Below are 22,010 nucleotides of genomic sequence, written 5' to 3'. Positions count from 1 at the left end.
GGCAATTATTCCACATACTGGGTGTCACTGAACATTTTAATTGTATTGCCTTGGTGGTAAATAATGTATCTTATGTCCAGTGAGGCAATTTGTTGCCAAGGTTTGAAACAAATCCTGACTCGGGCTGTGTGCATTACCAATGGAAAACCAGCAAGTTTCTGAAGTGTTAAATAACCACCACCCACCTCTTATGCATATCCAACAGTCGTCTTTCTTGTTGTGTGTCTTAAGCTCTTCTTCAGTTACTTCGATTAGCCTGCCTTTCAGTCCAGTTAAGTCCTTTCCACTTTTGGTCAGTCGAATCCAGTCCATAAGACTTCTGCCTTGCTTTAAAGGTACCTAAGAGTGGAACACAGAAATTACATTCCGTTTCAAGTTGGCCGCTTCCCTTCCTGCCTCCTTTGACTTGCTTTCGGGCTTTGTCCGCCCTTTTATTCTCCTTTAAAAAGAAATCCTGAGAGGATGAGATTGGAACATGGCAAGGTTGAGGCTATCCTGGACTACACAACAAGATCTCATCTCAAAAAATATATATATATTATTAAAATATAAATGAATGAAAAAAACTGAAGCCCAGCCATTCTGCAAATCCTCTCATCGCTTGTGTGTGATTAATGTCAAATTTGTTCTACTTTATTTGTTGTTTTCAACAGGGAAGGTCCTGCCTTGTAACTGCTCAGGCTGATTACAAACTGGCAGCCATCAAGCCTCTTGTGTGCTAGGTAAGGGAAGATGCCACATCTGGCTCCTTCTTTCTTTTTTATTTTCTTTTTATAATTTAATCTCCCTTTTATTTTCTTTGACATTTTTTACCTCTGGGTAATTTAAATTTATTATTGTTGTTGTTATTATTATTATTATTATTATTATTATTATTATTATTATTACAGGGAGAGAGAGGCCCTTCCGTCTAGTTCAAGATGTTCAGGAAATTCAGATGCCTAGAATTTTAAACAAAATATTATTTAGGATGCCTGACTATGAGATAGGACTTAGAAATTCTCTCAAAAATTTCCCTCATAATGGTACTAAATAAAGTCAGAAAGCTGGGATGTTCAGGTTCTACCTCTGTTACTAAATATGTACTGTTGCCAATTTGAACCAAAATTTGTGACCTTAACAATCAAGACACTTGATAGAAGATACACCAATGATTGGCTAAAGTGGACCTTTACTGAGTTATTAGTATACACAAAACATCAGAAATGAGTGTGCAACAATGTCTTCTGCAAACACACTGGTAAAGCTTATCAGCATTGAGAAAGATTAGCACCGTGCAGAGTGTGTGGACAGGGAGCAGGGGGCAGGGGAGGAAGTTATAAATGAAGAAATCATTGCCATAAGCACAGGGCAGAAATGTCAAGGACTTCAGTGTCGCAGATACAGGGAATTGGCAAAGTATTGGTATTGAGTGTGAATGTAGACAGTGTGTGTAGAAACTAGCCACCACAGCTTTCTCCGGTGGGATGAGCTCCCTACAGAGAGCTCCAACCAAGATTAGCTAATCCTGCCTCAAATTTTCTGAAACCAAGCGCAACACCAAACACCCTAGGGATACTTTTAAAAACAATCATACATTTTCTTTTTTCCTTCACAATTCATGGAAAATTGTTTTAACTGTGGATAATTTTCTTTTCTTACTAAGAACGTTCACATTTCTACTTATAGGAAGCATTTCAAGGCTTTTCTTTGGCACAGGAGAATTTCCAGTATTGCTACTCCAGCACTTGGGCCATTACTAAGTAAATTAATGGAAACTTGAAGACAAGGACTTTCATTTTTCGACTATCTAGTAACAAAAAAGATGGCTACTGAGTGACTTAGGGATGGGCAGTATATGCAGCTTAGACACAGGACAATAGGACTCATGATGTTGACTAGGGTAACAGAAAACATGGGCACTGAATCATGAACCCTTTGCAGAAAATGTCTACCAAACCCTGCCTACAGGATTTAGTAACAGAATACTCTGAGTTCTGTTTTCATTTACAAAATACATTTTCAAGGTTTTAAGGTAAAGGATTGATCCGAATGTGCTCCTTCCAAAAGCACATTTGGGGCCCACTGGGAGATGTTTAGGTTATGAGGGCTTATGTTAATTATGAATGGATTTGAAGTTACACATTCTTTTGTGTTGTTTATTGTCCCATGATGCCTTTTACCATATCCAAAAAGCAAAAGGCCGTGACAAGATAGGAGTTTCTTTACCCTCGCTTTATAATAAATAAATCTGTAGTGAGGGGCTATGGGCTGCTTTCCTGCAGCCCTGCTCCCGCATACTTAGCTTTACACCCGAAATAACATTACACAAATTGTATTCTTTTAAACACTGCCTGGCCCATTATTTTCAGGCTCTTATTTACATCTTGACTAACCCATATCTAATAATCTGTGTAGCACCACAAAGTGGTGCCTTACCAGGTAGATTCTAGCGTACGTCCATCTTGGGCTGGAGCTTCATCGCGTCTGGCTTCTCTCTCAGGAGAGGCAAGGCGGTCTGTCTAATTTAGGAGAGGCGTGGCATCTTACTGATCCTTCTACCTCACTTCCTCTTCCTGTTCTGTCTACTCCACCCACCTAAGGGGCGGTCTATCAAATGGGCCAGGCAGTTTCTTTATTAGCCAATGGGAGCCCTCCATCATTTCCCCTTTTTCTGTTTAAACAAAAAAGAAAGGCTTTAACTTTAACATAGTAAAATTACATATAACAAAACAGTTATCAAGTAAGAATTACAGTTACAATATTTATATCTACTTTATCTTTTATCATAACAAAGGAAAACAACTATAATTATCTACCTATTCTTCTTCAGCTCCATCAAAGACTCCAGAAGGACACAATATTACCTACGTAAATAAGAAATATGTAATTTCCAAACTCTAGAAATGATAGAGACATCTCGCTGCCTGGACAGTCACCCAAAGTTCTTTTGTATTGTTGGGGCATCTATCTTCAGCCTATAGGTCCACAGTATCCAGCAGACTTTCTCATGAAGCAGGAAATTTCAAAGGCAGTTCAGTCAGTATCTGCTGTGTCCTGCAGAATGTCTCGCAGACTCTTTCATGAGTCAGGAACCCCAAAGAATCATCTCACATTTAGGCAAGTTCAGCAGTCCTCTCTGTGGGTTCTCTGTGTCCAGTTTATGCAACAGTCCAAGCAAGAGCAGTTTCTTGCCCAATGGCTATCAAACTCCATAAGTAGCCTCTTCGATGCCCATCTTCCTCTCGAAGTAGATTGGTGCTGCCAGGAGCAGACGTGTCTCATTGTCATGAAAAACCCTAAGTTATTAAAACATTTAAGTGGAATATTCTGTAGTCTTTGAAAGATATGAAGAATGTCTATCTAACTGAAATATATCTCTATATATCTAGAAAATCTAACTAACATGACTATAAGCTTTACTATTATCGATGATTATCCATTAACAACCTATATTTCTTAACTATACATTACATTTTTAAAATGAACTACACAATCACAATACCTTAATCAGTATCAAAAATACATATACATATAACAAAATTGACCTTAAAATCCATACCAATGCAAATTATTCATATATATATATAATATCCCCCTTTAAATGTAAAAGAACATTTATAAACAATATTTGGGAACATGGGCGCAGTTATTTCTCTCCAAACTGCTTCATGCTGAATGGGGGCGCTGTTAATCAGATCTTTCATGGTGTAACCTGTGTGCCAGGTTCATCTCAGTCATCAGTTGGGTGAAGTAATTTTCTGAAGGTGTTCAGAGCTGCAATCTTTCAGGAGGGCGTGGTCTATCATACCATATTGGGATATAAGCAATCCACACGGTCTCATTTTCTGTAAAAACAAAAGAAACTCCTTTCCAAAGCATCATGTCCTTAGATCCAAATTGTAAAGTCAAGGTATTTTCAAAATATCTATTCTGGAATAGTTTAGCAGCATTTGTAAACAAATATCTTTTAGCAGCTGTTGCTCCTTCCTCAGCATTCAAACAATTCAAAGAGAGCATAATAGTATACAGCATCAAGATTCTTTGTGTATTTTCCATCTTTGTATGGCTTTATTTTAACCTCTATTTCGTTTATTTTTACTTTTATTTTTTGAGACAGGTTCTCTGTATATCTTTGTCCTGGAATAACTCTGTAGACCAGGCTGTCCTTGAACTCTCAGAAATCCACTTGCCTTTGCATCCCAAGTGCTGGGATTAAAGGCGTATGCTACCACACCTAGAACTCACAGAGATCTGCCTGTCTCTGCCTCCCAGGCATTCGGATTAAAGGCGTGTGTTACCACACCTTGAAGTCACAGAGGTCAATCCACTTCTGCCCCTTGAAATCACAGAGGTCAATCTACCTTTGCCTCTCAAGTGTTGGGATTAAAGGTGTGTACTACCACACCCAACTGCTTCCTTTTTTTTCTTAAGAACTTTAACTTTTAGCCTGCATATATTTCCAACACATTGTAAACCATTTTGACATTTTCTTCGACTTTGAATCTTTCTTTTACTGTATCTCTCTCTTTTTGTGACCACATGAGCCTTTAAATTACTGAGCAATATGGGTAGGATTCAAGCCGCAGCTTTGCCAGCTAGATCCATCCCATTCCTTAGCTTTCCAGCCTCATGGCAGAGGTACTTGCTAGAGCCATTTTTATTACCACAACTCTGTGGCATTTCAAGGTCCCTTCCAGCAAGCAAGCTGCAACAGTGTTAAGCAACAATCAAAAGTTCCATAGTCAGGACTGCCTGCTTGAAAGAGTCAGAGTTTGTCCTGGCAGTACAAAAACGCCAGCATTTTAAAACAGCACAACTTTTTTCCTGCTACGGCTGAAAACAAACAAGCATGCAGTCAGCTTTTATCAATGCCATTTAAGTGTTTCGTAGCAGGACCTCTTAAAAGAGCAGCAATGTTTTGCAGCTGAAGCTGAGTCAGGAAGCCTCTCTTAGATGAGAGCGCTTGCTTGCCAGACCCGAAAAATAGAGCTTTACTCTGTTCTTTCCCAAGCTTTCTCAAGCTTTCTGTGGATCCAGTTATCCACGTGGGCGCCATTCTGTAGTGAGGGGCTATGGGCTGCTTTCCTGCAGCCCTGCTCCCGCATACTTAGCTTTACACCCGAAATAACATTACACAAATTGTATTCTTTTAAACACTGCCTGGCCCATTATTTTCAGGCTCTTATTTACATCTTGACTAACCCATATCTAATAATCTGTGTAGCACCACAAAGTGGTGCCTTACCAGGTAGATTCTAGCGTACGTCCATCTTGGGCTGGAGCTTCATCGCGTCTGGCTTCTCTCTCAGGAGAGGCAAGGCGGTCTGTCTAATTTAGGAGAGGCGTGGCATCTTACTGATCCTTCTACCTCACTTCCTCTTCCTGTTCTGTCTACTCCACCCACCTAAGGGGCGGTCTATCAAATGGGCCAGGCAGTTTCTTTATTAGCCAATGGGAGCCCTCCATCATAAATCTGTCCTTTCTCCATTCTCAGGTATTCTCTTACAATGACACAAAGTGTATTCACAAAGGTACACCAGTATTTTAATTATGATAATCTAGTGGAATAATCTGCAATACCGTTCTCCTGGTACTTTGTAATGTGGTAGTTGGACAGATGTAAAGAGCGGCCGTATTCAATGCAGCGTCTCTTCTTCAGTGGTTCCTTACAGTTATGTCTGCAAATCCCTCAACTGTGGGTCACACCCTTCACAGCTGGTCATAGTTTGCATTATGGGTTGCAACCTCGGCTCTTCTATTCAATTCTTTGGCCAAATGGAAAGAGATTACCTCCACTGGTATCAGGCACTTGCTCACAGTATTTTCTCCAATCTGACTCCAATCCCTTCTTGGTGATAACACTCTACTGAAATATGAATTATAATTATCTGTTTACTTATCTGTACTGCCCCGAGAATAAGTTCATTGAAATCAGAGACCGCATCTTCACCACACCATACTGTGCCAGTTACCTTTTGCTGCTGTGACTAAAATCAGCTTATGGGAGAAAGAGTTTATTTTGACTTATGGTTCAAGAAAGGGAGTCCATATAGCAAGGGAGGCATAGCAGCTGGAAGTCAGAGCGGGACGCTGACGGACCATGTCACCTGCACACCATGACTTCATGGCTGGTGAACAGATGCACACACATCAATGAAGGAAGTGTTATAATCACATCACGAGCCTACACGACTAATGTCAGCCCTTTGCTAACCTGTTTCTTCTTATCCGGAATAGAGATAGTAAAAGTTCCCACTCCATAGGGTAACTACGAAGATTCAATGAACATAGGAAAAGTACTCAGGACATACATGGCCATCAGTAAGCACATAAAACATCTAAATACTATCTATGATTAAAGCTGCGTTCACAGACTTTTGAAAAACAAATGTAAACCTCAACTCATTTTCTGATCTATGGTCAGGTTTAAGTGAAGAAAAATAGGAACGTTCAGTGAAGTAACCAAAGTCATATAAAGTTAAACTCAGAAATCAAGTGCCCAAGAAGGCAGAAGTCCCAAAAGAAAACACCAAGATGTGGTCACAGTATAAGGAAGTACCAAAATAACATAAGCAAATAGCATTCACCTTGCAGTGAACATGGGGCACATTTTTTTTTATTGAATTTTGTAAACATATATCCGTATTCCACCTGCTGCTAACAGTAACCATATTCAACAAATATTCAAGAGCATGGTATCAAATTCAAGTCAGTCAAGAGTGCCCTTAGAAGAGGCAGTTTTGGGACAGTTTGGCTATCACATGCATAGAGGCGCAGGACCGGAGAGGTGGCGGTAAATCCGATGGGAGGTTTGCAGACTCGTCTTCCCTAGTCACCTGTCTGGCAGTGAAGTCTCCCTGTCCTTCAGACAGTAAAAAACAAAAGACTGGAGAAGGCAGCTTGAGAGAGGGAAGCAACCACGCCGGAACCAGGGTGCCGGGCGGACCCAGAGACCAGCTTCAGCAGCAGGAACAGACTCAGAGTCAGTAGGCAACGGCGTCCCCGCTTACCTTGCTGCGCCCCTGGGAGGCGACGCGCTGCTGGGAGCCGGGGGCCGGGAAAGCCTGGGAAGGGACGTTCAGCATCCTGGGCCCCGCGACCCGGGCCGCGTCCGGGTTCCGCCACCAGACAGGCTCGCCTGGCGGAACCCCCAGCAGCCACCTCCGCCTGCTCCGGCTCCGCGGCCGGGCAGAGGCCAAGCCCCCGACCCACTTCCGGGGTCGCCAGGGGTCAGGCGCGCCATGACGTAGCACGCTCACGGGAGGCGGGGTGGGGGCGGAGTCAGAGGGAAAGAGGAGGGGAGGGACTGTGCGGTAGAAGCGCATGCTCAATTAGTCTCTGGTCCAAAATTTCAGCACCACAGGGAAATGACAGTTTTCTGCAGAAAGATTAGTGGGTGAAGCTGTTCCCAGGCCCTGGTGCTGATCGAGTCCGACAGTAATTTCCTGTAGATTCCTGTTCACCCAGAACACCAGCTACTGTCCCTTGACAACACCATCAGACTATTTAAATATAGAAGAAAATAACACTCTAAAAACTTTCAGATTACTGAATGTTTTTCTCCTGCGAAACACTAAGCTCTAGGAAAGAGGACCTCACAACTTCATGAGCTAAGAAGCCTAATGCAAGCAGCCTCTGCTGTGGGTTAAGGAGAAAGCGTCACCTTTCCGCATTCTCTGGAAAATGAGTAAAGGACGTTTCCAGTCTCCCGCACCATTCACTCACTCACACATTCTTCCCCCACCCCAGCTTTTCACCTTCCCTGAAATCTGCGGGGAGCTCATCCCTAAATGGAGTGTTTTGGTTTTGGTGTCGTCCTTATACTTAATGGTCTGTGTGAGTTTCTTTCTTTGTTTGTTTTTTATTTTTATACACTAATACACCTTCCCTCCTTCCCTCCTCTGCACCCGCTCCATCTGCCTTTCACCCCACCCCACCCCTATCTGCTCCTCAGAGAGGGTAAGGCTTTTAGTTTCTTAAAGGAGCATTTCTCTAACTGCATGGGCTTGGGTTTCTGTAGAAATAAATGGCCATATCTAAACTACAATGCCTATGTGATTTTGTTAGGCATCTAACAAAAGACAGGGCACCTTATACTATCCTAATTTGTTAGCAAGGGAAGCATCTAATGTTGTGGGTCTGGGCTGGTGATGTCTTGGCCTTCTTTTACATATATCTGGGAGAATATACAGATCCACAAAGTAGAATCCAACAGAAAGAGAACATTTTCCCAATGAGCAGTTTTGAATAACGCTTTCCAATCTCTGCTGGGTACTACTTTTTTTTTTTTTCCTGACTCTGGACACATTATTTATTTCTATTATGACGTCTCCAGAGTTCCTGGCAGTCAAAGTTGTGATATGTTTTAATATTAGAAGGTCTGTGAATATGCTTAGTCATTCAAGCAAGAGGTACTTCTTAGCTGGCTAATTATCTCTCATCTCCACCTTACACATTTTTATTCTTGAATATTGCAGAAAAATATTTTTGAGATATTGCCAGGCAAGCATCGAGCTTGTAGCTTTCCTGCCTCATCCTCACAAGTAGCTCAGATTATAGGTTAATAAAAATGTTTATTTGCAGTTGAACTGTTGATTTGATAACTATGTATGAACTAAAAATACATCGTAATTATAGTTTGTATGTCACCTTAACCATGAAGCTTGCCCATTTTTGCCTCATTAAATTATGGGGTAAGTTTTCTTATGTGATGGCTATGTAAGAAAAACCACTGAGAATTTGTTTTGCTTCCCATAAGAAAATATTCATACGAGAATATTGTGAGCAGGGAACTAGAGCAAAAGGAAAATGGATAATGTTAAAATTCATGTCTGCAAAATCTTAGCTTTACTTAAGACAAGAAAACATACTTTCATGTTCTGAACTTTTTTATACTACATACAAATAATTCCAATTCAAGTATTTTGTTTTAATTGCAGGAATCCCTCAATCCTTCAGTAAGTATTGAACACCAGATCAAGGACGAAAGGAAAGGATCAGGGTGTGAGTCATACTACTCACTGCTTAATTACAGTCCTTAAAAATTAAGACACATAAGATTGTGTTCCTTTCTCAATTATAGGTAATTAACTGAAGCATTTCCACCATCAGCTAGCAAACATATACTAGTATATATGAAACTCATCGCAGGATGCAATTTTCTTCACTAACTACCAAGATTATGTCATCTTTAACTACAACGTCCAATTGAGATCAATAACAAACAGCAGACATTACAAGAACTAGTCTTCAAAAAGCAAACAAATATCATGGCTCTTTGAAAAATTGTAACTAAGGATAAATTTGAAGTTTAATGAAAAGACCAAAAGTATCCTTTGTGGGCCCCAGAGCCCGTGATGCCTAGCTTAAATCCCAACATTTAATTCTAGTGCTGGGACAAAGAAAAGCAGAAACACTCAGTGATTACAAAATAGTTTTATTAACAATTTATATACAAATAAATAACTTTTAAAAGTTTATGATACATTTATACAAAAAATTCAAGTCCTACCCAGCTCAACTGTCATTAGAAGTAACTAATTAGATTAATTTTCACAGGCCAGCCCCTCAATTTCATTTTCACTATCAGAATCTTCATAAAATGAAATTGTAGCTTGAATTGGGAAGTTTTTCAGGAGAGTCTCTGCTTCTTGATATAAGTAATCGTAACACTTGGACTTGGGCCAGAACAGTCTGAAAGAAGCAGACGACACACGCCCCTTAGGTTTTACAGTCAGGATCCTGATAGCCACAGAATGATCATTTCCCATAAGCTCTCTATGCTAAACAATTTGTTTACACACTTTAGCGACAGCCTTGAGATGCAGAGTTTAAAACTGCTACTGCCACGATATTCATAAAGTCTGCTTGCCAGAGTACAAATAAATGCTTGGTTATTTTACATCTATATCAAGCTATAGGTTAGATAACTGGCTGCAACCTCTAAAGCAGAAGATCAATGCTTATCTTACTTTATGAGTTACGTGTATGTTTATTCTTACAAAATGTAGAAGGTTAGACATCCATTTTCTAAATTTCTTTAGAAGGCAAAATCATCCCACCACTACTCCAAAGATGTGGGTGTGGGTGATAGTCAGCTTTACTAGGAGGGCAGAGTGCTTGGACCCTGAACAGGCAGCAATCACCCACTGTCCAGCAGAAAACCTCTTGGTATAGCTCTTTGTTATAGATATAGCCAATACACTTGATCTGAAATGTACATGAAACATAGTGTTAAAAGCTTGTCTACGCCTCCACAACTAACTAGGTAGAAAGGCTGCTCCAACACCAATCTTTATTCCCAATCTCTCTTCTCTCCCATCCAACCAAATCTGGAAACACTATATCAATGTATTGAGAGTTATATAGGTTCTATACAATTAATTTGCAAGTAAACATCATTACCCCAGAATTTTAGAAATTTGACCACTATTGATCTGGCGTGGTGTTCTTTTTTTTTATTATCATCCAAAGAAAGGAAATAGACAGTGCTGAACTAACAACTCTTGTGAAGCCACTTTAGTGTAGGGCAAAGAACCTTGTCTATATAGAATTGAGTCTAACCAAGATTATATTGTGTCCAGCGTGCTCAGTTTTAAAAGACAGGAAGTTAAGCAACAGAATTTACATATATTTTCTAGCATAACATATTTAATGTGGGATGCCCTCATATAAATATATATACACATATATATGTACATATATATATATATATATATATATATTGCTTTTATTGGTTAGTGAATAAAGCTGTTTCAGCCAGTGGCTTAGCAGAGTAAAGCCAGGCGGAAAATCCAAGCAGAGATATAGAGAAAAAAAGAAGATGAAGTCAGGGAAGATGCCAGCCAGCCGCCAAGGAAACAAGACATGTAGAAAATTAGGTTATGCTACAGTCATGTGGCAATACATAGACTAATAGAAATGGGTTAATTTAAGATGTAGTAAGAGCTAATTAGAAATATGTCTTAGCCATTGGCCAAACAGTGCTGTAATTCATATAGTTCTGTGTGATTATTTGGGCCTGGGTTGGCAGGAAATGAAAGTGCAGTCTCTGTTTACATAATGGTGCCTAATGCGGGGCCCGAACCCATGATCCTGCAAATAAGAGTACCATGCTCTACCCACTGAGCTAGCATGAGACTCTTAATCTCAGGGCTGTGGGTTTGTGACCCACATTGGGCACAAAAATGTTTACAATCCAGATGCTTAAACAAGTATGCATCTATACATGGAGATGTATAGGCTCTGACCTTTCACTACCCCTGCAGCTACACCCACATCCCTGGTCTTGGAGCTCCAGCAGGAGCCATGCTGTACCAAGATCCTGTCTCTCATTTTCTATGTCATTTCTTTTGATCCAAGTGTCCCCTTATCTGACTCTTGGAGACTCAGCGTAGTAACCATAACTAATATATAATCCACCCTTTGTGAGCTTTCTCCAACCCTTCAACAATTATGTATTTAGTATTTAGTACTCCGAACTCACTTCAAAAGTGACCAAAGTTAAGTTGGAGGGATGACTTAGTGGTTAAGAGCGCTAAGTGTTCTCCTCGAGGACCTGGGTTGAGGTTCCAGCACCCACATAGCAACTTAAAACCATCTGTAACTCCAGTTCCAGGGGAACCTACTCTCTCATCTGACCTCTCTGGGCACCAGGCATACACATGGTTCACATACATACATGCAGGCAAAATAATCAGACACATAAAAATAAAATCTTAAAAAAAAATATGACCACAGTAAACTCTATTCCAACCCTAGTCACTTGCTTTCCTGTGTCCCTCGGTTACTTTTAGCATATGTAGGTAATCAACACATATCAACTACTGTACACCGCATATAAACACGTGTCACAGGCCAGGCCTTTAACACAGGCACACAGGCCTTCTCCTAACAGCCCAGAGAACACCACACAATTATAAACATTTTGTCTCAAATAAAAGCTAAAAAACTACAAAGAATTTTATAGAATGGCTGATTTTGTGTGGCAAAAGATAAAACAAAACAAAAAAAACAGTAAAAACAAACAAAAACAGTAAACAGTTGGACCAGCCTTGGGTCACCTTTGACCTTTCTCAGCCTAGTCATTGGTAATCGTTCCAACGTTCCTTTCACTTTCTGTTTCTCTTAAGTATCAAGCTTGATCTGCTACAATCCTGTAAAAGGTCTACCCCGTTCTTCCTTCTGGTTTGTAAGAAAATAATACATACACTCTGCATGCCCTGCAGACAGTTTCACGCTGCCTTAAAAATAATAAAATAAAATGAAAATTCAAAACAACTACTCTGGCCCAGGGTATCTCCCTTCTTATAAGCCAAAGCCTCCTTCACAGCAGGTAAGCATCCTGCCACTGAACTAGGTACCCAGCCTCCTTCACAGCAGGTAGGCATCCTGCCACTGAACTAGGTACCCAGCCTCCTTCACAGCAGGTAGGCATCCTGCCACTGAACTAGGTGCCCAGCCCCATCCTGTCACTATCCTAACCAGTCGGGTTTTGTCTTGTAGCCAGTTCTTCTAGCATTTACTCACCACGCACCAATTGACAGTCCTTTTATGTGAAAAATCGGACAGTTTCCCATGCTGTGAGCAACAGAATCCTCAGAATGGGAACACAGAGTAACTGACGGCAAATCCTCCAAGAAAGAAAAACTGCAGAACCGGCTACTGAACCAGGCTGCAGGATGAGGCCCCCACGTCCTCCCTAGGGCTGGAGCTGAAGACCTTAAGTAAGGCCTGTGACTCACCTGACAGGGTGTTGGTATTGAGAAAGCTTTCCCGAGGCTTCTGTCACTCCAGGGCCACTGGGCAACTAGGGAGGAAAGGAATAAAGGCAGTCGCCATGCATCTCTGTAGACATTGGGAAGTTGTGTGCCACCCAGTCTCTGGTTCAGGTAGGGACCGTGTCCCTGGGTCTCTCCTCAAATCAGCTCTTCAGCTGCAACTGGCTACACCACTGCAGAGAATTTCCCAGCCTGCCTTCATACCTACAGGGCCCGGGCAGGCACGCTGTTAAGCAATGGACCGACTAGAAGAGCAGGTCACCCGGGGCCTTAATGCCCAGGCCTGGGTTGGGGATGGGGGTGGGGATGCTCTGCAGCCTGAACCTCTGCAGGCCATGCTGTCTGTCACTCACCGTGTCTGCAGCACGGGGCTCCTCCCGCTTCTCTTTCTCTTCGGGGGTTCGAAGCCAAGGTCTCCAGAAGCCCTCGGACCTGCAGGATGGCAAGCGCAAACCGCGCGTAAAGAACGTGAGCCCGGCCACAGCACACAGCCAGCCCGGCCACAGCACACAACCAGGACCGAACACGGCAAGGGCAGCGGGCACAGGGCGAGGGCTGAGGTGAAGGGTGCTTGGGGATGAGCCGGGGCCAGGCGGTCCTCTGGCTCCGCGGGCAGCGGGCACGGAGAGAGGGTGAGTCCCGGCTGATAGGTACCCGGGCGGCGCTGGCGGCGGGCAGAGATTGCGCGGGGGTGGGAGCGCGGGGCTGTGCGCGCTCTCGGCGTTCTCCGCGGTGTCCATGGCAGCGCGATCGCTCCGGTGTCGCAGCCGGGCTTTATCTAGTCCTCGCGGCCCGCTGTGCTTGCAGACCTTCGCACCCCGGCTGCCCTCGCTCCGCATAAACAAAACGGCAGCGCGTGAAGGCGCCGCGGGCCGTGCGCTGGTGTGAACGCGTGCACATCCCAAATGGCCCGGGAACCGGCTGCCGGAGCGAGTGTTAATAGCCCCCCTGACACAAGGCCTGGGAGAAAAACAGCATGTGCCCGAGCAGCCAATTTCCATGTGAAGAGGATAGGAGGGGATAGAATTAAGCGATTCTACACGTTTTGTGTATTTCTGCAAAAATGCCGACGGCTGATAATTGCCCGACTCCTGGCTTGGTTCTCTGGCCTTCAGCAAATGCAGATGGCTCTGCAGCAGCCTGTGTTCTAAAAACTGGATATGGAGTAAGAAGAAACAAGAATAGTCTCTATTTTTTTCAAACCCTCTGGAACAACAAAGATACACACACACAAACCAAACTGTCTCTGTGTCTGGAAATATGGATCAATAATAAATATGTTTTTAAAAAACTTTATTAATAAGTTTTGTCCAAAATCTTCTTATTTGAAGAGGACAGAAACTGTTCGGCAGCAAGATATAAATTGTAAAAACCTGATCGTTACAGCCAAGAAGGGCAGAGTCAGTTGTGTGGTCTCAGTGCCTTCCCACATTCTCATAACGTTCTCCCAAACTCTCAATATCTCTCCTCCGGGAAGCCCGAGTGTATTCTTTCTCCACCTCCGCCATCACTTGGTATTTTATCGGTAGATCGTTAAACACTCCTTTCGGAGTTTGGGGAAGATGTGGATGATAATGGATCTTGGAAGGTCATTATGTGAGACAAATTCACTTATTGCTCCTGTATTAGTTCTTGGGAGTTACCGTCCTTTGTCTGTAAAGATTCATTAACACTGGCTAAAAACAGTGTTCTGCTTCAAAGCAAATTATGATATGTAAATGTTATAATTTCTTTCCAAAACATTTTAAATAATGGAATTGAATTTCCTCAAATACTGCAGATTAAAAAACCTCCATGTAAGCTATAAGACCACTTCTACTCACTTGATTACTTCATAAGAAAAGAATCCGTTTAATTATTACCTAGGAGGTTGTAATGATGTGACTGCCAGGGGATGAGATGCGGAAATCTATCTATCAGTGAAGATAGATGCCCACTGCTTGACTCAATGGCTAGATAACAGAGCTTATTATTAAAGGCTTGTTGTGTGTCTGGCACGCAATAAGCCCTTCTTTGACAGGTAATAAAAATGATTTAAAAATATTATGGCCTAAAAAAACCCATTTGCATTTACAAAAAATAATTATGGCCTATTGGCAAGTTAAGATGCTTGCTGCCAGACCTGACAACCTGAGTTCGACCCCCAGAGCCTGCATGGTAGAAGGATAAAACTGATTCCCACAACTTGTCCTCTTACAAAACACAGCAATGGCATGAAAATCCATTGCTTCTATACCAACACACACACACACACACACACACACCACATAATAAGTGTAATATAAATATAATGGTCTTACAGATGTGGCCTACTTGATGAAGGGACTAGTTGCATGAATATTTTTAATGTATCTGCAATGTGTTAAGTACATTATATATATATATATATATATATATATATATATATATATATGATGACTTAAGTGTTCTGTCATTACTTAGGAAGCTTATAATCTATGGTCATTACAGTGGTTGCAAAATTAATGTTTTTTAAAAGAACATATTTAATTGCTAAAAGACGTTTTACGTTTAGAAATCAAGGTCGGGAGGACTTAGTGTGTCTTTTAGGTACAATCAGGAAAGCCTGCTTAGAGTAAATGAAACCTAAGTGGGGATTTCTAGAAGGATCAGTTGAAGAGTGTTATTGTCTCTGTGTGTGGTAACTGGGTAAGAGGAGAAGGGATGAAGTATTGCTGACACAGAGTTACAGCTAAAAAGACGGCAGCTTGGGGCTGTTGAGAATCTAATATGAGGTGCTCAGACTTCTGATTTTGTTCTGTAAGTTCTGGTGGAAAACGATAAGCAGGAGAGGGGAATGGTGGGTGGTGTGGGCTCAGGCAAAGACAAGATCACAGCAGACCCAGAGGGTAGGCCCATATTGCTATATGGTGTGGCAGCCAGGCTCTGAAGCCATAGGCCCCACCTGAGGTGGTCACGTAGCCCTGCAGACAGGCTGTCACTGCCCTAACAAAGGGTCAGGATGTTGTTGCTCCTTTCTTTCTAATTTAGAGGACGCCTGATAGAAATGCTGATTCAAGCCTAGTGACAGTTAGCATACACAGCACACAGATAGTTGTGGACACAAGGAAAAGCCATTCACCTGGTTACCTAGGAGACAGAATGCTAATGTATTTTCCCTAAGTTAAGTTTTGGTATAAAGAATGTTTGGAGAATAAATGGGAGGAATTTCTTTGGGATGTGAACTCAGGACTTCATGAGGGACCACTAAAAATCTCCCTCCCGATGAAACCATGTGAGTCATGTCTTTATTCCTGTCTCCTCCATGCGGGTCCAGAGAGAGATAGTTTATGTTGGGGTCTGGTCAAGAGAAATAATTTAGGGTCCGGGCTAGCACCAGACCCCGACACCAGAGCAGAAAAGATACTCCCATCCTTCAGTTTTTAAAATGACTCTGAGAGGAGAAAAGAGATAACACTTTTGATACTAGTTTTTCAATCAGTCAGGATAGACTGGTCGATGTGGTAGTAAGAAATAATTCCAAAATTTCACAAGCGTAGTGTAGCAGGGGTGAATTTCTCAGTCATCCTGTATGCACCCTGTTTTGTCTAATGGAAGACAGGCTTTTAAGCTTCTTGGCTCTTGGAGGCAAACTGATGTAGCTTGGTATCTCTCTGGACCATTGCCAGTTATGTTTAACAGGGAGACACAAGTAAAATTGTGGCCTAAAGTGACACACATTGCCCCCAAAACACCTAAGCTATGAAATGACACATTGATCTCAAAAGAGAAAGGAAATACATTTCTGCCCTATTCCTCCAAAGAGGAGAAACAGAAATAACCAGCATATAAAGGCCATCTCTTCCTGCTGCTGCTGAATTCAGTCACTGTCCTTCCTGTGCACAAAACACAGCCACACTAAGAGCCAGAACTCTTAGTTCACTAAGAATAAGAAGGTGGATCTGGTGGCTTCTGGGATGTCCTGTTGACTATCGATGAAGATACCTAAGGAGCAACCAGAGATAGGAGTGCTAGAGTACAGCAGAAAACTTAAGGCTGAAGACTTAAATGTGGGAACATCAACATTAGGAATTGAGTGGCTTCCTAAGAAAATGTTGTGACTTGTGAGAGCAAACCAAGGCCAGAGCTCTGAAGGGTGACATTTCTTATATAAGGCTGCTTCCAGCAAACTCACCAAAGAGGAATGGTTATAGTAAAAAGTGATTCAAAGTTTAGGTGACATTATAAGATGAGGTAGACTTCCAACAAGGAAGAAGAAAATCAAAACAAAAATAATGACAGGTATTCATTGGATTTGACAACTAAAGGATTCTATATTCTTTAGAAAAACATTGCTTGAATGCATAGGGACAGAAGCTCTTTCTTGCAAGTTGGTTAATAGTTCAGGCTAAAGAAATGACGAATGTTGAGGGCACCCTCTTGAGAAGAAAAGAGTGAAAGGGAATGAAGAATGGGAGAGGAGGGTCTTCAAGAGAGAAGGGATTGAGTGATGGTTATGGTCACCAAGGAGAAAGGAAGAAATAAGGTCAGTAACTCTGGGAGAAGATCCTCATGAGATTGAAAATTAGTATTAGTAGCAATCAAATTAGTGGCAGTTAAGGTGAGTAGATCTGGCATTAAGAAGAGAGGAGAGTGTGGTAATGACATACATAAACCTGAAAACACTGCATCCCCAGAAGGAAAAGAGAGAGCCAGTGAATAAGAATATAGCAAGAATAATGCTTAGCCAAGTTCATGTTAAACTAGGAAGTAAAAATAGAGACTACCAGAACTACAAAAGTCCCAGATCTCCCATTTCTACCCTGATTTCATTAAATCATATTTGTATAAAGCTTGAAATTGAGTCCCCCATGGCACCAGGGACAAATATTTTTTCTTTTTATTTATAAAGTATTTTTTTCTGCACAGTTTATCATTTTCATCAAGGATAGGCTCACACAGATAAATCATGAAGGGGAACGTCCTGTTCCAGAAGACAAGAACACTTGCATACTGCTCAGGAACATCATATTTACTATTAGAATGGATACACATACTTCTGAAGCTTGATTCAGCATGGGGATATAAAGTCTTGGAAAACAGCTAGACAAAGGGCTGCTGAGATGTTCAGGTAAAGGCCGAGTTCAGTGACTTCAATCCCTGAGACTCATATGGTGGAAGTAGAGAACCCACTTCTGCAAGCAAATTGTCCTTAGACCTCCACCAATGTGCATATACATGCATGTGCATGCACTCACACATACACAATTAACTGATATGCAATAAAATTTCAAATATATTATAAAAATCCAGGTTTATAATATAATCTGTTGTGTAACACACACATGTTACAGGTTAGGTTTTAGGATTTCGTGTTGAACATCACTGGCACACGCTTTCCACAACATATTACATGCATGTACTCTTAAAAACAGGCCCATGAGCTAGACACCAACTGCCATAATTTATAAAAATTTCTTTTATTCATGCATTTATTGAACACGCACCATGTGAGTGTTCCTTAACTGTACAGTCTTCATAAAACCACTAAGAAGAGATGAGTAGGGACCGCTCTCTGTTTACTAGCGAAGCCAGCATTGTCTGGAGGCACACAGTGGCAGCAGCAGCAGTGAGTCACGGCGATGTCCCATTCCTTCACACTTCTGTTTGCAGCTCCATTTCTTTTTTTCCCTATTCTTTGTGTCTTTCACATCATGCCTCCTGATCCCACCCATCTCCCTCCCCTGAAATAAAGCAAAATAAAATATAAGAGAATAAAAGGGGTAAAAAGGAAGAAGGGATATCTCATCATGGAAACTGCAGTGTGACACAGTGAGACACACAGTAGTAAACCCCTTTATCTATACATTTTTTTTTTACACGTAGGTGTTTATTGCGAAGAATCATTGGTCTGGTTCAATGCCCCTGGTCTCTACTGCACCATCAATGCCTGCCCTCTAGGACTCTTCTTTAACATCCTGTTGGTGTCTGTGTCACAGAGACCCTGCATCTCTGGGTTAGCACGATCCCCCTCCCACCATGCTCCAGCAGATAGATCACAGATGGGGTGGATTTTGGGGTGAGCCAACACATGACCCTAGTTCTGGGCCTGGGTAGTTACAGGGTTGGTCAGCTTGCCAGCTCTCCCCTGTCTTCACCACCAGGTGAGCTCTCCAGCATTGCTCTGGCTAGTTTGTTCACCCCTTGCAGCAATGGGTAAGGGGTAGGACCAGTTCAGCTTTCACATCCTCAGGGTCCATTCTTCCACACCTCCACCTACAGGGTCAGCTCTATTGTGGTGTCCAGGCAAAGTGTAGGGCCTGCCCTCCCACGTGTTATAGCCGGTGGGGGAGCAGGGACAGTTCTCCAGCTCTTATGACCTCAGGGCCAGCTCTCCAATCTGCCTCAGGTGTTGACGGGAGGGGGAGTGGTATCTCTCCCCTGCCCATGCTGCCACAAGACAGATGAGTAGTAGGGACAGCTCTTACAAGCTTACAGCTTCATTTGTTGATGTGGGATTCCTCTGTGTATGCTGTAATTACCACTGATTAATAAAGAAACTACTTTGGGCCTATAGTAGGACAGAGCAGAACTAGGTAGAGGAGGGGTGGGGGGAACTAAACTGAATGCTGGGAGGAAAGAAGGAACAGTTAAGGAGAAGTCATGTAGCCAGAAGCCAGTGGAACTTTACCTGGTAAGTCACAGCCACATGGAGATACATAGATTAATGGAGATGGGTTAGTTCAGGATATAAGAGCTAGCTAAAAAATATGCTTAAGCTATTGGCCAAGCAGTGATTCAAATGATATAGTTTCTGAGTGATTATTTCAGGTTTGGGAAGCCAGAACGAACAAGAGACCTCCTGATATAATTTGTAAATGGGGAATAAGTCATACCCTGTGAAGTTATCCTGTCCCTTGGGAAGTGTGTCACAGAAGGCTGTATTCAAAGTGGGTGGTTAGTTCAAATTCCTACAAGTGAGGCTCCACTCATGAACAAAAAAACGTCATGACTGCCATACTTCAGGAAGCTACATTTTCACAAATATCCAAGCCACCAAGCTTTCTATTCTACTAGATAAAAAAAAATCATAAATTTACTTTACATATGTGTGTTTAACATGCTTTCTTGCTTATTTCTTTACTGTTGTAAGTAAACAATATGAGAAATATGAGAAAGAGGCAAAGAGCTAAGTGATGGTCCCCAAGGAGGAAGCCAGGAAAAAGGCAAAAACCACATTTTAAATAGATTGAACCTCAATAGTATCTGGGAAACACAAACGAAAAGGTAAAAAATCAGAACTTGAACTAATCACCCACTTCGAATGTGGCCTGCTGTGGCACACTTCCTAAGGGATAGGATGACCTCACAGGGTATGACTTATTCCCCACTTACAGATGGAGCTGTGAACAGAAGTGTGAAGGAATGGGGCATCGCCATGGCTCACTGCTGCTGTTGCCACCGTGTGCCTCCAGACGATGCTGGCTTCGCTAATAATCAGAGGGCATTTCGTGTTCATCTCTTCTTCGTGGTTTTATGAAAACTGTGCAGGTAAGGAATACTGTACCCCTGTCTAAGAAACTAGACTTTTTGTTTAAACATTGCATATGGAAAATGTTGACTTGCCAGGAAAAATGATTCATTCCTATTCAAATACCAATTGAGTAAAATATGTTAATATTTTTGGTATTCTGTCTTAGTCACATAATTACGTTTTCTTAGAAAACTTATAAAAAAAAACTTGAATACAAACCCCTAAGCCTAATGTGTATGAGGAATCTCTGGGGAATAATTGAGATGTTATACAATTGAAGTGTGGTGAGAGGTGCACAATTCTTTGAATTAATTCAATATTGTTCATTTGTACAGTTATATATTTTAGTTATATGCAAAATGACAAACAGACATTGATGGACGGACTCTCTCTTGGCTGTTCTCAGGTTGATCCTGATGAACTAAACAATTAAGCCTGTTTTAAATGTTGCAGATTTGCAAGTTTTTTAAAACATGCATCTTGGGAGATGGAGAGAGGGTCAGTGGTTAGAGCACTTCTACTCTTCCAGAGGACCTGAGTTCCAGTCCCCAGCACCCATAAACACCCATAACTCCAGCTCTAGGGAATCTGAAGCCCTTTTCTGGCCTCTCCAGACACCTGAATGTACACACCTGATTGTACGTTTAAATGTACACATAAACGCTAAAATAAGCCATTTTTATTTATTATTTATTAGATCAGGGTTTACATAAGCATCTTTGGAAGAGAGCATGGCTATGACACCGATGATGATATCAGTACCTCTTTTAAAGTACGGCCTACGCTTGTGCTAGTCTCCGGGCCTAGATGCCTTCACTGCAGCAATTGCCCGGAAGCTTCACACGAATTGCCCGAGTCAGAGCAAATCCTTCAGGTCTGAGAGGATTGGGTCTGCAGCAAAGACCTTGGTGTCCAATCTGAGCAGCCCATTATTCACTGCCAAGTCTTGTCAGTCCGGTCTCCATTATTGTTGAGTTGCCAGCCCAGGACCTCACACCAAGGCAACCCTCATGTCAGTCTGAAGGTTGAGTTAAAGAGCAAGCACTAATCCCACATGATGTGAATTTCTCATTAGATTGCAGGGAATTAAACAGATGAACATGTTTGAAACTCACTTGTCCAACCAAAACGTCCCCTTTTTCTTCCCCCTTTACAAATGAGACGGAACGTTTGTGACCAGCATTTTAGGGCAATAACATTTCACCTGAGATAACTGATTTGATGAAGATCTTTTTCAGCTGGAAGACCATATTCTTCGTCTGAGGTGGCATTTGCAAGCTTGGGGCGCTGGAGAATGTTCCCAGGTTGAAGATGAAGATAACAGTTGTGACAAAAACTCACTTAGACGTGAGCAGAGCTGGTGTGTGTTGTTTTAAAGCAAGAAGGTGCTCACAGATGGCTCAGAGAGAGACTTAGCAAGTCTGTGCTAATCACACTCATGCATGGGAATGCCTCTACTGAAAACAGCCACGCTTCCCTGGGGGGAGAGGGGGTGGGAGTGTCTTACTTGCATAATAATTACAAAAATTAGTATTATTTGAAGGCATGGAATAGCTAATGCTTCGTGCTATAGTTACAGCTGAGTGTATATTATTCAAACTGCAAAGACAAAGAGACTGTTCATGGGTGGTGGTTACAATCTAAAGCTTTTAAAGAGAAACACAAATTTCAGAAGTTCGGTTTTGAATGGGTAAATAACTGTGGGTTCTTGAAGGCTCTGCTTCTAGATATTTCTCAGCTTGTTAGTCTCAAACAGA

At 41.9% G+C, this 22,010-nt stretch overlaps 2 protein-coding genes and 1 long non-coding RNA gene across 7 annotated transcripts in view; 1 reads left to right on the top strand and 2 right to left on the bottom strand.

The window, feature by feature from the left end:
* LOC119808874 (cytochrome b5 reductase 4) overlaps positions 1-7,201 on the bottom strand; it is a 56,492-nt gene extending 49,291 nt beyond the window's left edge. For all 3 annotated transcript variants that reach the window (XR_005284568.1, XM_038321383.1, XM_038321384.1), the window contains exons 1-2: positions 6,993-7,201; positions 186-339 (exon numbers count right to left, since the gene is read on the bottom strand). Coding sequence is in view for 2 of the 3 variants with exons in the window: in XM_038321383.1 (XP_038177311.1) it covers positions 186-339; positions 6,993-7,067 (229 nt within the window). In the remaining variant the exon portion in view is untranslated. The remainder of the gene's footprint in view (positions 1-185; positions 340-6,992) is intronic.
* Positions 7,202-9,401: 2,200 nt separating this feature from the next.
* On the bottom strand, positions 9,402-13,649 carry Ripply2 (ripply transcriptional repressor 2). Of its 3 annotated transcripts, XM_038321386.1 has the most exons (4): positions 13,416-13,649; positions 13,115-13,193; positions 12,726-12,790; positions 9,402-9,675 (listed from the first exon to the last, which is right to left on the bottom strand). In XM_038321386.1, exons 1-4 carry the CDS (start codon positions 13,598-13,600, stop codon positions 9,528-9,530), a joined length of 477 nt encoding a protein of 158 aa, XP_038177314.1. In that variant the 5' UTR covers positions 13,601-13,649; the 3' UTR covers positions 9,402-9,527. The 3 variants fall into 3 exon arrangements, with proteins under 3 accessions (XP_038177314.1, XP_038177313.1, XP_038177315.1); XM_038321385.1 differs by having other exon boundaries at positions 13,115-13,649; XM_038321387.1 differs by lacking the exon at positions 12,726-12,790 and having other exon boundaries at positions 9,577-9,675.
* On the top strand, positions 13,066-21,715 carry LOC119808876. Its single transcript, XR_005284569.1, has 3 exons — positions 13,066-13,393; positions 20,117-20,270; positions 21,481-21,715. It is a non-coding gene; the product is annotated as an uncharacterized LOC119808876 (long non-coding RNA).
* Positions 21,716-22,010: the final 295 nt, after the last annotated feature.

This window comes from Arvicola amphibius, chromosome 3, assembly GCF_903992535.2.
Source record: "Arvicola amphibius chromosome 3, mArvAmp1.2, whole genome shotgun sequence".
Taxonomy (NCBI): domain Eukaryota; kingdom Metazoa; phylum Chordata; class Mammalia; order Rodentia; family Cricetidae; genus Arvicola; species Arvicola amphibius.
This window is presented reverse-complemented; position numbering and strand designations above follow the sequence as displayed.